Consider the following 12,742-nt stretch of genomic DNA (forward strand, 5'->3'; position numbering starts at 1 on the left):
CAGGCATGCTCACAAAAATAAAAACTGCACCAAGCAGTGCTTATTGCCAGTGCAGTAATTGTCACCCAAGATTTTTAACTGCCCACTGTTAATGGAATTTGAGCCAGGACTCACTAGCAACTTATGGTTCATAATGAATCTGTTTTTCCATTTCCAAGTGTTGGGGACAAACAGCAGGTTGCTGCAGTCTCTCTGCCCTTGTCTGTAAGTCTCCCAAAGAGATCTGGCTGCCCCACCCTTGAAGATAAGATGGTGGGCCCCATTTTAGGCTGGTCCAAGTGAGAGGGGTGTATTTGATTTTAATTATTGACTACTTGTTGAGCACCTATAGAATCTAGACTGTGACTTTTAACCAGGGTTATGTCCCTCCCAATGGAGAAATCTACAAGGAGCAGCTATTCAGAACTTTGAGGGGAAATGGGGCAGCCATTCAAGATTTTCAGCTGCCCCTTCTCCTCAGAATGGCTTAAGAACGTGAGAGGTGCTTTGCTGTCTCATACAAGTTGTCCATCTAGTCCAGCATCCTGTTTCACACAGGGACCAACCAGTTGTCCTGGAGGTCCAACAAACAAGGCACAGAGGCCAAGACTTGCACCTGTTGTTGCCTCCTGGTGCTAGTATTCAGAGGCTGATTATCTCTGGGTGTGGCAATTTCATTTCATCATCATGGCCCTTTGTGCATCCGTCTAATCCCCTTTTTGACAGCCTGAGGGGGGGAGCTGCTTTGTACTGCTCACCTCGTATTTATTTATTCATTTATATTATTTATATTCTGCCTTTCTCTCTTGGCCTCAAGGGTGGATTATGCAGAATAGGTCAATACAAAACATTGAAGATAAATTCCCAGATCCTAAATTTCTCCCGCAGACCCTTAAAAACATGGCACACAGCAAATAGGAATCAAACCTAATGTTCAGGAGTTGGCTGATGGCCATAAGGTACAAAAATCTCATTGAACTTAAGTTTCACATCTGTGTATCATACACTTATATCCCAAATATGCCTAAATAAATAAAATTGCCTTATCTGGAATGCTGTTTTTATGTCTATAATGCCCCCGCCCTTTTCATGTTGCCAAGTAGCTCCCCCCCCCCCCTTACCCAAATGTTAAAATGTATATTTTATGACCCGGACTAGGATGTGGAGGAACTGAAAACCCTTCATTGGTATATGTGTGAATACAGCACCCGAGGGGCTGAGATGAATTCACAACACATAAACTGTTTCATTTCACCCCCACGGGAAAATGATCAAGTCAGACTGTCAGGGAGGTTTCAGGTTTAAGTTTGGCAGGTGAAAGGCAACAGGAATGAGGGACACTATATGCAATAGACAGTTTATTGGGAAAATGTAGCAGTTTTGTTCTACAAACAGGTGTTTGCAACACTTGAGAGAAATCACTTCGCTGGGGCTACTTAGACAGGCACAAACTTAGTTGACACAAAATTGCTAAAGTCTGTAGAGGCAGGAATATATGCATAGGTTCCCATTTGCCATTGTTAACACTTAATAGGAATCACCCCTCTTTCTTAGGAGCTATTTTCCTCAGGGAAGGACTACTGGTTCCCTTTCCCTATTTCAGGATGCTCCAATATCCTTTATTCACCTTTCTACCTCCCCCCACCTTTCCTTCCTAACTGACATTCTTGACAGAAATCCCTCAGGTAAACAGTAGAATTCTTCCTGAATCCTCTGTCAATCAGTATTTTCAGGTAGGTATAAAGCACCTACAATTAGCTGTCCATCACAGTGTCCTAACTTTTTATTTGTGGCTGGGAGGGGGGAAGCATCTGATGATAATGCCGTGTACCTGATGGGTAGCTGGCATGAATCAGAGTCTTGAGTATTTTTGGCTGCAGATTTATCTTTGGGACATCCTCTGCCTTTTTTGTGGACTTTGAGGTCTTTAGGACACTATTATACTGAAAGGATATAGAGGAGTCGCCTGTTGGATTCTTTCTTCACTACTGAATTGTTATACCAAATTTTGTCATCTATTCTTTGTATTGTTACTAGTGTTTTGGAATTGTGACCACTAATTCTACTCTATTAATTGTTTTACTGTGGTTATGTTGCAATAGACTATTGTCTAATGGTAACTTGTGAAATTTGTGAATGCTTTGATGGTCTACCCTTGCATTTTTCATCTCTGTATATTTCATACGCTTGGGGTCCCTATTGTTTGGCTTACCTGGTGGGCAGCAGTGAATTAAAGGTTAAGAACCACTGATCTAGAAACTCAACAAATACAAAGAAAATAATCAGCTCGGCATTTTTGTTCAAGACACACCCATATCTCTAATTCTGGCAAGGTATAAAACACAAGACTATTTTGCTTGCAGTTTATTAGATAATACACCCAAGACCATGTTACAGAACCACATTTATACAGCTACAGGTTAGGCCTCTGATCATTGCAGTTCAGCCTATATCCTACATGACTGTGTCAGCCGTTGTAGATCCTCCCTTAATGGGCCTTGAGTGTTGGGAAATGGTTTTGTTCAAATGATTGGAAGAGGTAAGCTTCCTGCCCAGATAAAGGGGGAGACAGGAAGTTTTAAAAAAATGGCAGCTCTGAGGCTGAACAGGACACAGATGGAGAAAGCCATTTCTGTGAGCTTGCAGAAACGCCTTGGAGGATCCAGCATCTCTTTCTCTCTGAGGATCTGATGTGGAGAAGTGGAATAAATGCTGCCCTGTAGCCATGCTTCTGTGTGCTCTCCTTATACATCCGTAAATAAAACAAATACTATGAAAACACTGTCAATGCCCAGTGCTCCTTCCGCCTCTAAACAGAACCAACCCAGGCAAATGGAAAATGTCACTACTTAGGGGAGAGAGGCATATATAACACTGTATTACCTCAATTGGAATCTCTTTGCCATTCCTCTCCAGAGCTACTGTGAGACACCAGTGCCAAAGATTCCCTCTGGGCCCCTGTCCTACACACCACATTTGGGTCCACCTCCCATTCAGGACCACAAACAAGATGTTAGATCAAAACAAGTATGCTGACATAATCTTCCATCAGCACTTTGCCCGGTTCCCTACACAAGCAGAGTTGCCAGGTCCTGCCTGGCCACCAGCTAGGGATGCCAACCTCCAGGTGGGACCTGGGGATTCCCCCAGAATTACAGCTCATCTCCAGACTACAAAGATCAGTTCCCCTGGAGAAAATGGATGCTTTGGAGGGTGGACTCTGTGGCATTGTACTCCACTGATCAACCTGTTCTCCCCAGGCCCCACCCCCAAACCTCCAGGAGTTTCCCAACCTGGATCTGGCAACCCTACCACCGACAGAATACAAGGGGCGTAGGGTTGCCAGCTCCAGGTTGGAAAACCCCTGGAGATTTGCAGGGGAAGCCTGGAGAGGACAGGGACCTCAGTGGAGTACGATGCCACAGAGTCAACCTTCCAAAGCATCCAACCCCAGGCCCACTTGGAAGCTGGCATCCCTACCCCCAAGTTAACCTGGGCCTCTGGATTTTTGTATTCCTACTCTCCCCTTAGGGCAGCCTGAACCAAGGAAACCCAAAATGGCGCCCCAGTATACAAACAGTACAGAATTCAGTTTCCAGCAAGATGCCCCTTTCTGTCTGTGACATTTTTATTCCACCATCCTACCAAAAAGCTCAGAAAGGTCTTCCCTCCCTTGTTCTGTCCTCACAATAGCTCTTGCAAGGTAGTAGAAGCCAAAGGCCTCAAGGAACACATAGCAAGTGTCATGGCTGAGGGGATGGGATGTGAACCCAAGTCTCCTCAGGTCTAGTAAAACACCGTACCCAGAACACTGGCTGCCCTGCTTAATGCCATTCCTCTGCAGAGAATGACTTTGAGATCTTGTGGGAGCAATCCCCAACAGGTATACTCAGAAGGAAGTCCCATTTTATTCAGTGGGGACTTACTTCCAGGAAAGTGTTCTTAGGATCACAGCCCGTGTCACACAAAAGAAAGAAACATCTGTTTTGATCCACTCACAAATATCTATCGTGTTCTCTGCTTTAGACTTTTAAAAATATAAACCAGAAAGCCCCACACCCTTTTGTTTATTGGGAATTATAAGTGAAGAGCAAAATCTTTTTTTTTTTTTGCCCTTTTCTTCATGCTTTCCTGCCTTACACTATCCTTTTTGAAATGGAGTGAAATGACGGATCTATATGAGGACATCTGGTTGCTTTATTTTCAGTCCCCTTCATAATTATCCTAGCATGGAATTCATCTTTTCACTGCTGCCACATACTGATATTTTTATTGAACTATCCAGAAGAGACCTTTCCTAGCCAGTCATTGTTGGTTCACATCCCTTCAGTGTAAATATATGAAGTTCAGATTTTTTGTTTTTCCCCAGGGTGCATCACTTTACACTTACTCACACTGAACCTTATTTGCAGTGTTGATGCCCACTTGGTCAGGTTCAAGCAATCACTTTCACAATCTACTTTGGTCATCATTTAAAAAGGTGTCAGGTAGCAGGACACCTGCTTGAGACTGCAAAGAGCCACTGGCTGAAGTAGAGAATACTGGGCTAGAGGAAGACAGGGCCTGACTCAGTAGGAAGTGCATTCTATGCCCCTCCCCCAATACCATACAAGATCCATACTTCAGGTGCCTTACCCTTCAGAGGCTGAGGGTGACAAAGGAATGAGGCTCTCTTTGCACTGCTTCCATGGGAGACTAATTCGTTCTCCTGAAGGCTGCACCTTCTGAAGGCTGCAGAGACCTTGTTCAGCAGGCATTTGGCTGAATGAGGGTTAATGCAGTTGATGGAACCATTGGCTTTGCTTTTATCTGGGCTTTTTGTAGAACATTTGAGAGTTTCAGTTACCTGTATTGTATTTTAGTCTGCATTTGATTGAATAACCTTCTTTGACAGGTTTTCAGGTGGCACCTAAATGCTAAAAAGCCAGACAAAATGCTCTGGGGAGGTCGTTCCACAGCTAAATGGCAACCATAGAAAAACGCTTGTGCAATCCACAAACTTCACAAACCATAAGAAGATTGCCAGTTCCAGGTTGGGAACTTCCTGGAGAGTTAGGGGTGGATCTTCAGGAGGGCAAGGTTTGGGGGAGGGACCTCAGTGGGGTATAACGCCATGGAGTCCACCTTCCAAAGCAGCTATTTTCTCTAGGGAAAATTATCTCTGCAGTCTGGAGATATTAGTTGTAATTCCGGGAGATCTCCAGGCCCCACGTGGAAAGTGGCATCCCTCAATGCCTGTTTTTATTTCTTTAATCCAAAGTCTATGAGGCACAGTTCATACATTCAAGAGAACAGAATGGTAAAATGGACTGTACAGAATGCGGCTGGTGGTATTCCATCCAGCATACGCCCCTACATTAAAAACTTGCTCCAAACAGAGAAACCAGCACAGTAGACAAGGAAGGGGCAGCAGAACTACTCTGTTTGCTGTGCCAATTATATAAATATATATACACACACATATACACCAAGTGACATTTAAACTAGAATCAACCACTTGCAATGGTCTGGTCCATTTGATCACTTCAGGATTCTATCACCTCACTTTCCTGGGAGTAAGCCCCACTGAATATTATAGGCTTTTTTACTTCCAATCTGACTTGCTCAGGATTCCTCGTTCACTCTGCCGCATGTATAAACGAAGTTTCGGGTACGGTACACTGTTCCTGGAATAATTATAATTATGTACGTTTTAAAAGCCAACAATTATAGATATAACGCTATTTCCAAGATGCAGTCCAGCATGCATTTAATTTGCATTTCGTTTATTTAATCGCGCTACTTTATCACTGTTACTGAATGATTCGCTTATTGTATTGCTCAGCACGCGATTTCCCAACGAAGACTTCTTCAGATACAGCTAGAATGCGTAGCTGAAGAAGTGAGCAGTGACTCACGAAAGCGCATACCCTGCCACAATTTCTGTTGGCTTTTAAGGTACTACTGGAGCCTTGCTCTTTTTTACTGCCGCAAACACAGCTACCCATCTCGATCTAGCAAACACCGTCGCGCTCAGCTCCAGGCACCGCCCCGTTTTATGGGCTAAACCATTATGACTCTGGGGGAGGAGAAAGGAGTCTCTCGATGTTGAACTCTTCGTTTCCCCCGCCCTGCGCTCTCTTTGATCGCTCCCACCCTCTGGTTTCCTGTTCCTTCCCAGCTTCCGTCCTTTCCTTTTGCTCTGTGGCGCTGATTCTTCGCCGGTGCCATGGTGAGTGTGAGGCCCGGGGAAGCAGTGTAATCCGGGTTCATCGGCCGCGGGAAGGGGCTTTTGTGTTATGAGCGTGGACGGGTTCGGGCGAGGGAGGCTCGGAGAACTGAGGCCGCGCTCAATGAGGGGTCGTGGCGAGAGGATCATTGAGAAGTGGGTGGCGGGTAAAGTAGGCCGCACCGGGGCAGGTTTAGGGGTTGGGAGAGAAACAGCCCGGCTTTGGCTGAGGGAAGGGGCGCCAGGGAAAGTCTCCAAGTTACAATATTGAGTTGCTGGTTTCGGCTTTAGGCCTTGAAAGGGTTGGGCTGGAATTACTTGTTAAGGGAAGGCTGTAAGAAGTGCTATCTGAAAGTATTTTAGCTTGTTATATAGGGACAAAGCTGGGTGTGCTGTTAGAACCGAATGTAATACAACAGCCAACTTCGTTTCTCTACCGTTTGGGGTGAGGCACCCTGTGCATCTCCCTAATTTGATGGAGCACTTGGTGACTTCGATGTGTATGTGTGGATGGATCCTCGGAGATTAACAGCCCATGATGACGTTTGCATGCCCCCTCAGATTGTTTTTGCACTTAATCATCTCCTAGTCAAACATATCGGCCCTCGTAGTGTTGTTTATGTGTTTTTAATTGAATTTTATAATCTTAACTGCATTTTTAATTGGTTAGATGTATAAAATGTTTTCATGCTTGCCGTCTTGTAAACCTTGATTTGGGTGGAAAGGCAGCATAAAATGTTTTAAATAAAGTAAACATTTGCTTCAGGTATTTAGCAAAGAAACTTCTGCTCTGTGTGTCATTCAGATCAAAACCAGCAACAGAATGCTTTGAATGTTCATTCATTAAATAAAAGCAATTAAGAAGTACCAATTAGGTGGGTAGCCACGTTGGTCTGAAACAGCAGAACAAAGTTTGAGACCAGTGGCACCTTTAAGACCAGCCAAGTTTTATTCAAGGTATAGGCTTTCCTTTGCACACACACTACTTCAGGTACAATGAAATGGAAGTTACCAGTCCATACATATAGGTAGAGGGTGGGCAGCAAATTAGCATACAGCATAATGAAGATATTTAACAGATGCAAGAACCAAACAGGAATAACAAGCTTAGGTTACCATTTGTTTGGGTTTAATTCCGGGGGGAGAAACAGAGTGAAAGAAATAGAGATGTCAGAATTGGAGATTGATGAGCAGATGTATCAAATATGGAATACTGAGAGTAATTAACTGAGACCCTGCCATGGTAATGTATGTAGAACTACTCAAGGGACTTAGAACAAATGGAGCTGCCTTATACTGAATCAGACCATGGGGTCCATCAGGGTCAGTAGTCTAACTAGAGATGTCAGGACTTGAACCAGGGGCCTTCTACATGCCAAGCAGTAGTTTTGTTGCTGAACCAAGGCCACTCTATGTAAGGTTGCACAGTAAGAGGCTGTGTGCAGGTGATGTATGGTTATGTGTTAACTATGCTTACATGTGCATGATATGTGTTTGTCCCCCACTTGTTTGTATTGTATTTTTTCAAGTGTGTGTAGTCCTGAAAGAATGTCTTCTGGAAATCTGCCATTAATGAGGGCTTGATAAGGAAGGAGTGTGTTTGGGTTGGGCTAGGCTTTGGTTGGGAAAGGGGGGAAACAACAGAAGGGGAGTCCAAAGGTGGTGGCACTGTCCCCAGTACAGATGGAATGGTACAAGTTGATGGTGGGTAAGTCTGTTAACAGTAATCATTAAATGGAGCCTCTGTGCACAGGGATAGTACATCTGAGAGCTGAGATTTTGGGAAGGTCATCTACATCTTTTTGTGCCAGTGAACTTCCCAGGACCTGTCTGGTTATTGCAGGACACAGAGTGGTAGGCTAGATGGATCTTTAGAGTCATCCAGTGCTAGTTTTTGTGAGGGAATAGGTTGAGGGCAGTGTGACAATACAAAATGTACCTGTACACGCTCAATAGAATGTGAAATAATTTTATTTCCGTATTTCATGTGACTGAATGCAACAAAACAGGAAGTGGTGTTGGGGTGCACTCTTGGGGAAATAAAGCATTATAGATCAGGGCAGGTGTTCTCGGATTTCTATCACAGTAGAAGAAGAGAAGAGATTAGATTTATACCCTGCCCTTCACTACCCAAAGGAGTTTCATCAAGTAGATGATCTTGTCAAGAGGGAGACAGATTGAAGTCCTACCCGGTGTAGCTAAAAGGTGCACAGATGACACTAGGTTAAAGGAGTGCAGGAAGCTTCCCTGGGTACCTTTTCCTATTCCAGATTCTTTGGGAAGGTCACTGGGTCTGGGTGTCCTGTGCCCTTGGTTTCTGTAGCAGGAACTATTTTGAAGCGTCTTACAATCCTGGGTTGATGAAAACTCTGAATCCGTGCAAGTTTGTGATTGCAAAATTCAGTAGTGGGTTGAGGCTTTAATGTATAGAAGTGAAACTGAACCTGCTGAATTGCCACCAGCTCAACAAACAGTACAGCATTTTGGGGCTAAATGCATTTCTGACACATGTGGCTGCAGAGCTGTGTGCGTTTTAAAGAACACTTTAAAAATATGCAGTGCAGGTTATTCCTAGTCTTTGATAGCACTGTCAGGTCTCAGTAGACTCATGGCAACCCCATGACGTTCCACTTCATGGCACTTTCAAGGCAAGAAATGAGCAGAGGTGGTTTGCCGTTGCCTTCCTCTGCATAGCAGCCCCTGTCTTCCTTGGTGTTATCCCATCCAAGAAGTAACCCTGCTTAGCTTCCAAGCCAGTTTGGTGTAGTGACTAAGAGCGCAGGCTCTAATCTGGGAGACCTGGGTTTGATTCCCCACTCCTCCACATGCAGCTGCTGGGTGACCTTGGGCGAGCCACAGTTCTCTCAGAGCTGTTCTTGCAAGAGCAGTTCTCTCAGCGCTCTCTCAGGTCCACCTACCTCTCAGAGTGTCTGTTGTGGGAAGGGAAAGGATATTGTAAGCCACCCTGAGGCTCTGAGTGAAGGGCAGAGTATAAATACAATCTCTTCTTTTTCTTCTTCTCTGACAAGATCACACTAGTCGAGACATTAAGCCATGTAATTTTTGACTGTAAAATCAATAAACAGATTTGGGAGGCATTGGTAGTACCAGTAATTTCTAGTTTCCCAGGGAAAGATCAAAAAAGTCTCCTCAAGAAAATGCTCGCTGATAGAAACAGAGATGTCACCTTCAATATTGCTAAGTATGGTTGGCTGGCAATTAAGCTGAGGAAAATATGGATAAGTCATGCTAGTTGATATTTTAGAGATTGTTTTATAAGTAATTTAAGTTATGTCATTTAATATTTTAGGTTATTAGTGGTTTATTTATGTATTTTACAAATATTATATTCCTGTATAGGAAACAGAAATATTTTAAGTGTTGGGGTTTTACTTCTTTTACTGTGTACTGGTCAATAACTAATAAATTTACTTACTTACTTACACTAGTCTGGGCTATTAGGGCAGCTACCAAGGCTTTGGTAATGAGTTGATAAAATGAGAAGGTGCTATATAGCTGTAAGCAAAAGTCAGAGCAATGAAGGAGAATTCAATTTTTTGGCCTGCATTTTGCATCCTGATTCTGTATGTTCTTTTGTTCCTAGGCAAAGATCAAGGCCCGTGATTTACGAGGGAAAAAGAAGGAAGAGCTGTTGAAGCAGTTGGAGGATCTCAAAGTAGAATTGTCCCAGCTACGTGTGGCCAAGGTCACTGGAGGAGCAGCCTCCAAACTCTCCAAGATGTGAGTCTCCTCCATAGCTTTGCTCTTGGGATTTGGGTGTCTGGTGTTGACATTTGGCACCTTTAGAGTTGCAAGCTGCTTTCATTACTGCTGGTTCCTTCTCACGTGCTCCTTGCAGAGCTTTGCACATGACCTCGGCTGCCCTGCTTTTGTGATGCTGCACAGGTGCCCACAGGGAACATAAAGGGCATGGCAGCTTCCAAGAGCAGTGAGTGCGGAGAATGGAATAGGAGTGCTGGTTTCTATGCTATTTTTTTTAAAAAAATATTTTAGCTGGGTTTTCTGGACAGCAGGAGAACAGTCCTAAGCAGGTCTCCTCTGTGGGGCTTTCTTCCAGTATGGTGTTCTTAGGTCTGTTTAATTCATTCTCCAGTATTGAAAGCTGTTCAGTCTCTAACGACCAGGTGCTTGAGACAAGCCATCTTGCTTTGCTTGTGGGCCTCTTGGAGCGTTTGATTCTCCTCTGGTGGAGATAGCATGCTGGACTGAATGGTCTCATTCAGCATTGGCAATTCCTGCATTATGCTGAGGAGGCAGGATTAGTCTGTTCTGGTAACTGTGTGGTATTGCAGCTTTCCCCATCCATTACAGGAGTTAACTACTTGACCATAACCGACACATGTATTTCTTCCTGGCAAGGCTGGAATTTGATGTGTCACCCTGTATTTTCAGACCTCTTGACTGTGCTTCTCCCCCCCCCCCCCCCCCCCTTTCTAATGTGCAGTTAGGAACCATTATGGTGTCTGAAGAAGTCTTTAACATGCCACATTAAATTTTGCTGCGGCAAACTACCCCTCAGGAATGATTGCAATATGATAAAGATCATTAGCGCAGGATGTAATGGATAGAATGCATTATAATCCTTGTTATGGTTATTTCGACAGCAAGAGGGGTGTAATTATACTTGCCTATCTACAGATTATTTCACAGCCTTAGCCGAGTTATTGGCTTACCCAAATGCCAGCCAGTGAATCTGGCTAAGCTGGTCCTTCCAGGTCAGAGGCCAGTGCACAATTGTCCTTTGGCAGTAAAAGTGTCCAGTGTGTCAAGGGACCACCAAGCTTGTGGTACTGCCTCTGTTATTGTTTTCCTCAGCCCCATCTCTCTTTGCCCTTTGCAGCCGGGTTGTGCGCAAATCCATCGCCAGAGTACTGACAGTCATTAACCAGACCCAGAAGGAAAACCTCAGGAAGTTCTATAAAGTAAGTTTGAACCAACGTCTGCCTTCTGCCCATCTCTAGCAATTGATTTGAGTGAAACAACGGCAGAGCCCGAGCAGGTCATCAGCATCCACTTAGCAGCATGTAAAAATGTAATATTCTGGGGAGGGTATTTTTTCGTGTGTGTCCGTCCGTACCTGGAAGTCATGGTGGCCTCTGGTGACTCCTACTGGGGTATGGAGGAATGGCTTGATAGCTCGCCTCTGGCCTCCTGGCCCTGGTATTCTCTGGAGGTCTCCCAACCAAATAGTTGCCAGGGTCGGCCCTGCTTGGCTTCCAGGTCAGGGCAAAATGTAATATTCTTGAAGGTAAACAAGCACAGAGCTGATCCAGTGGTCTTTATTTTTAAAAAAATCCCAGAGCACCTTAAATTGGGTAGGTTACAGACAGGTATGGATAACTGCAGGAGAGGGCAGCTTTAAAAAAATTCTGCAAGGCTAACACCCAACACTGCTCACAACCCCATGGATGCAGTGTGAATCTGCTCTTGCTAAAGCATTCCCCTGCCGGGTGGCTTTCGCTGGACCAGCTGGTCTGAGCAGTTTTCCCGCAGGTACATAGTTCCCTTTGGGCAGTGTATGCCTTTGTAAGGAGTGGCAGCTGGTTAAAAAGCTGGCACATAGTTGGAAAGAGAGCCAGTGTAGGGACTTGGGAGTGGGGAAGATGTTAAGAGGGCTTGAGCTGTCTCCTTCTTGGCTCGGGGCAAGGCTGACATTCATAGAGGCCATGAAGCAGTATTGGCACCACCGGCCCTAGGTCACATAGCAGGATCCCTTTTTTTCATATACTGAAAATGAGCAGGAAGTACATCCTTGCCTCCAATGCATTTGCAGCCTAGAGTTTTACAATGAGAGGAGATACAGGAAAGGAAGGAGTAGAGAGCCATAAAGTAACAGATGGGACTGATGGGGAATGTCTGTTATGTAAAGGTGCTGCGCTTACTTAGACAAACTAAAACATCAAAGCCATTCCAGTCTTTTCTGAGCCTGGCTTCTGTCTCTCCTGCAAATAGGTACAAGCCTCTAGACCTGCGGCCCAAGAAGACACGTGCCATGCGGCGTAGGTTGAACAAGCATGAAGAGGGTCTGAAGACCAAAAAACAACAGCGGAAAGAGCGCCTGTACCCCCCTCGGAAATTTGCCGTGAAGGCATGAGCTTCCAGCACACAGCTGCCCTGGGGGCTTCCCTTTTCCCATTAAAGGTGTTTTGTCTTTCAAAGTTGGTGGCTTTTCTTCGCTAGGAATGCCCACTGCGGATCAGAGTGGCTCAACCTCAAGGGCTCTGGGAGAATGTCTGTTAATGTTTTTGTGGAGAATACTGCAACCAATGTAACATATTCTGATGCAGAGGCATTAAAATAATGGCCTCCCAGTTTTTATTTTTACTTCTTATTTTAAAATTAAACAATTACGAGTTCACAATACAGTTCAAGAGAGTTAAATCTCATAGATTAAAATTGTGTTAGAAAAGGAGGAGAATTGTGTAATAGGAGTAAAGTCTCAACTACAAATAATACAAATAGGCACAGTCAGTATTACTAACAGATAAAACTTTTGAACAAAGTTTGTGTCCAGTGGCACCTTTAAGACCAACA

General features: G+C 44.4%; 1 protein-coding gene across 1 annotated transcript; it reads left to right on the plus strand.

Moving 5' to 3' along the window:
• The first annotated feature begins 6,093 nt into the window (after positions 1-6,093).
• RPL35 (ribosomal protein L35) lies at positions 6,094-12,366 on the plus strand. Its single transcript, XM_015422591.1, has 5 exons — positions 6,094-6,190; positions 9,792-9,928; positions 11,049-11,130; positions 11,434-11,441; positions 12,161-12,366. Exons 1-5 carry the CDS (start codon positions 6,188-6,190, stop codon positions 12,300-12,302), a joined length of 372 nt encoding a protein of 123 aa, XP_015278077.1. The 5' UTR covers positions 6,094-6,187; the 3' UTR covers positions 12,303-12,366.
• Positions 12,367-12,742: the final 376 nt, after the last annotated feature.

This window comes from Gekko japonicus, unplaced genomic scaffold (assembly GCF_001447785.1).
Source record: "Gekko japonicus isolate JY-2015 unplaced genomic scaffold, Gekko_japonicus_V1.1 scaffold1640, whole genome shotgun sequence".
NCBI lineage: Eukaryota > Metazoa > Chordata > Lepidosauria > Squamata > Gekkonidae > Gekko > Gekko japonicus.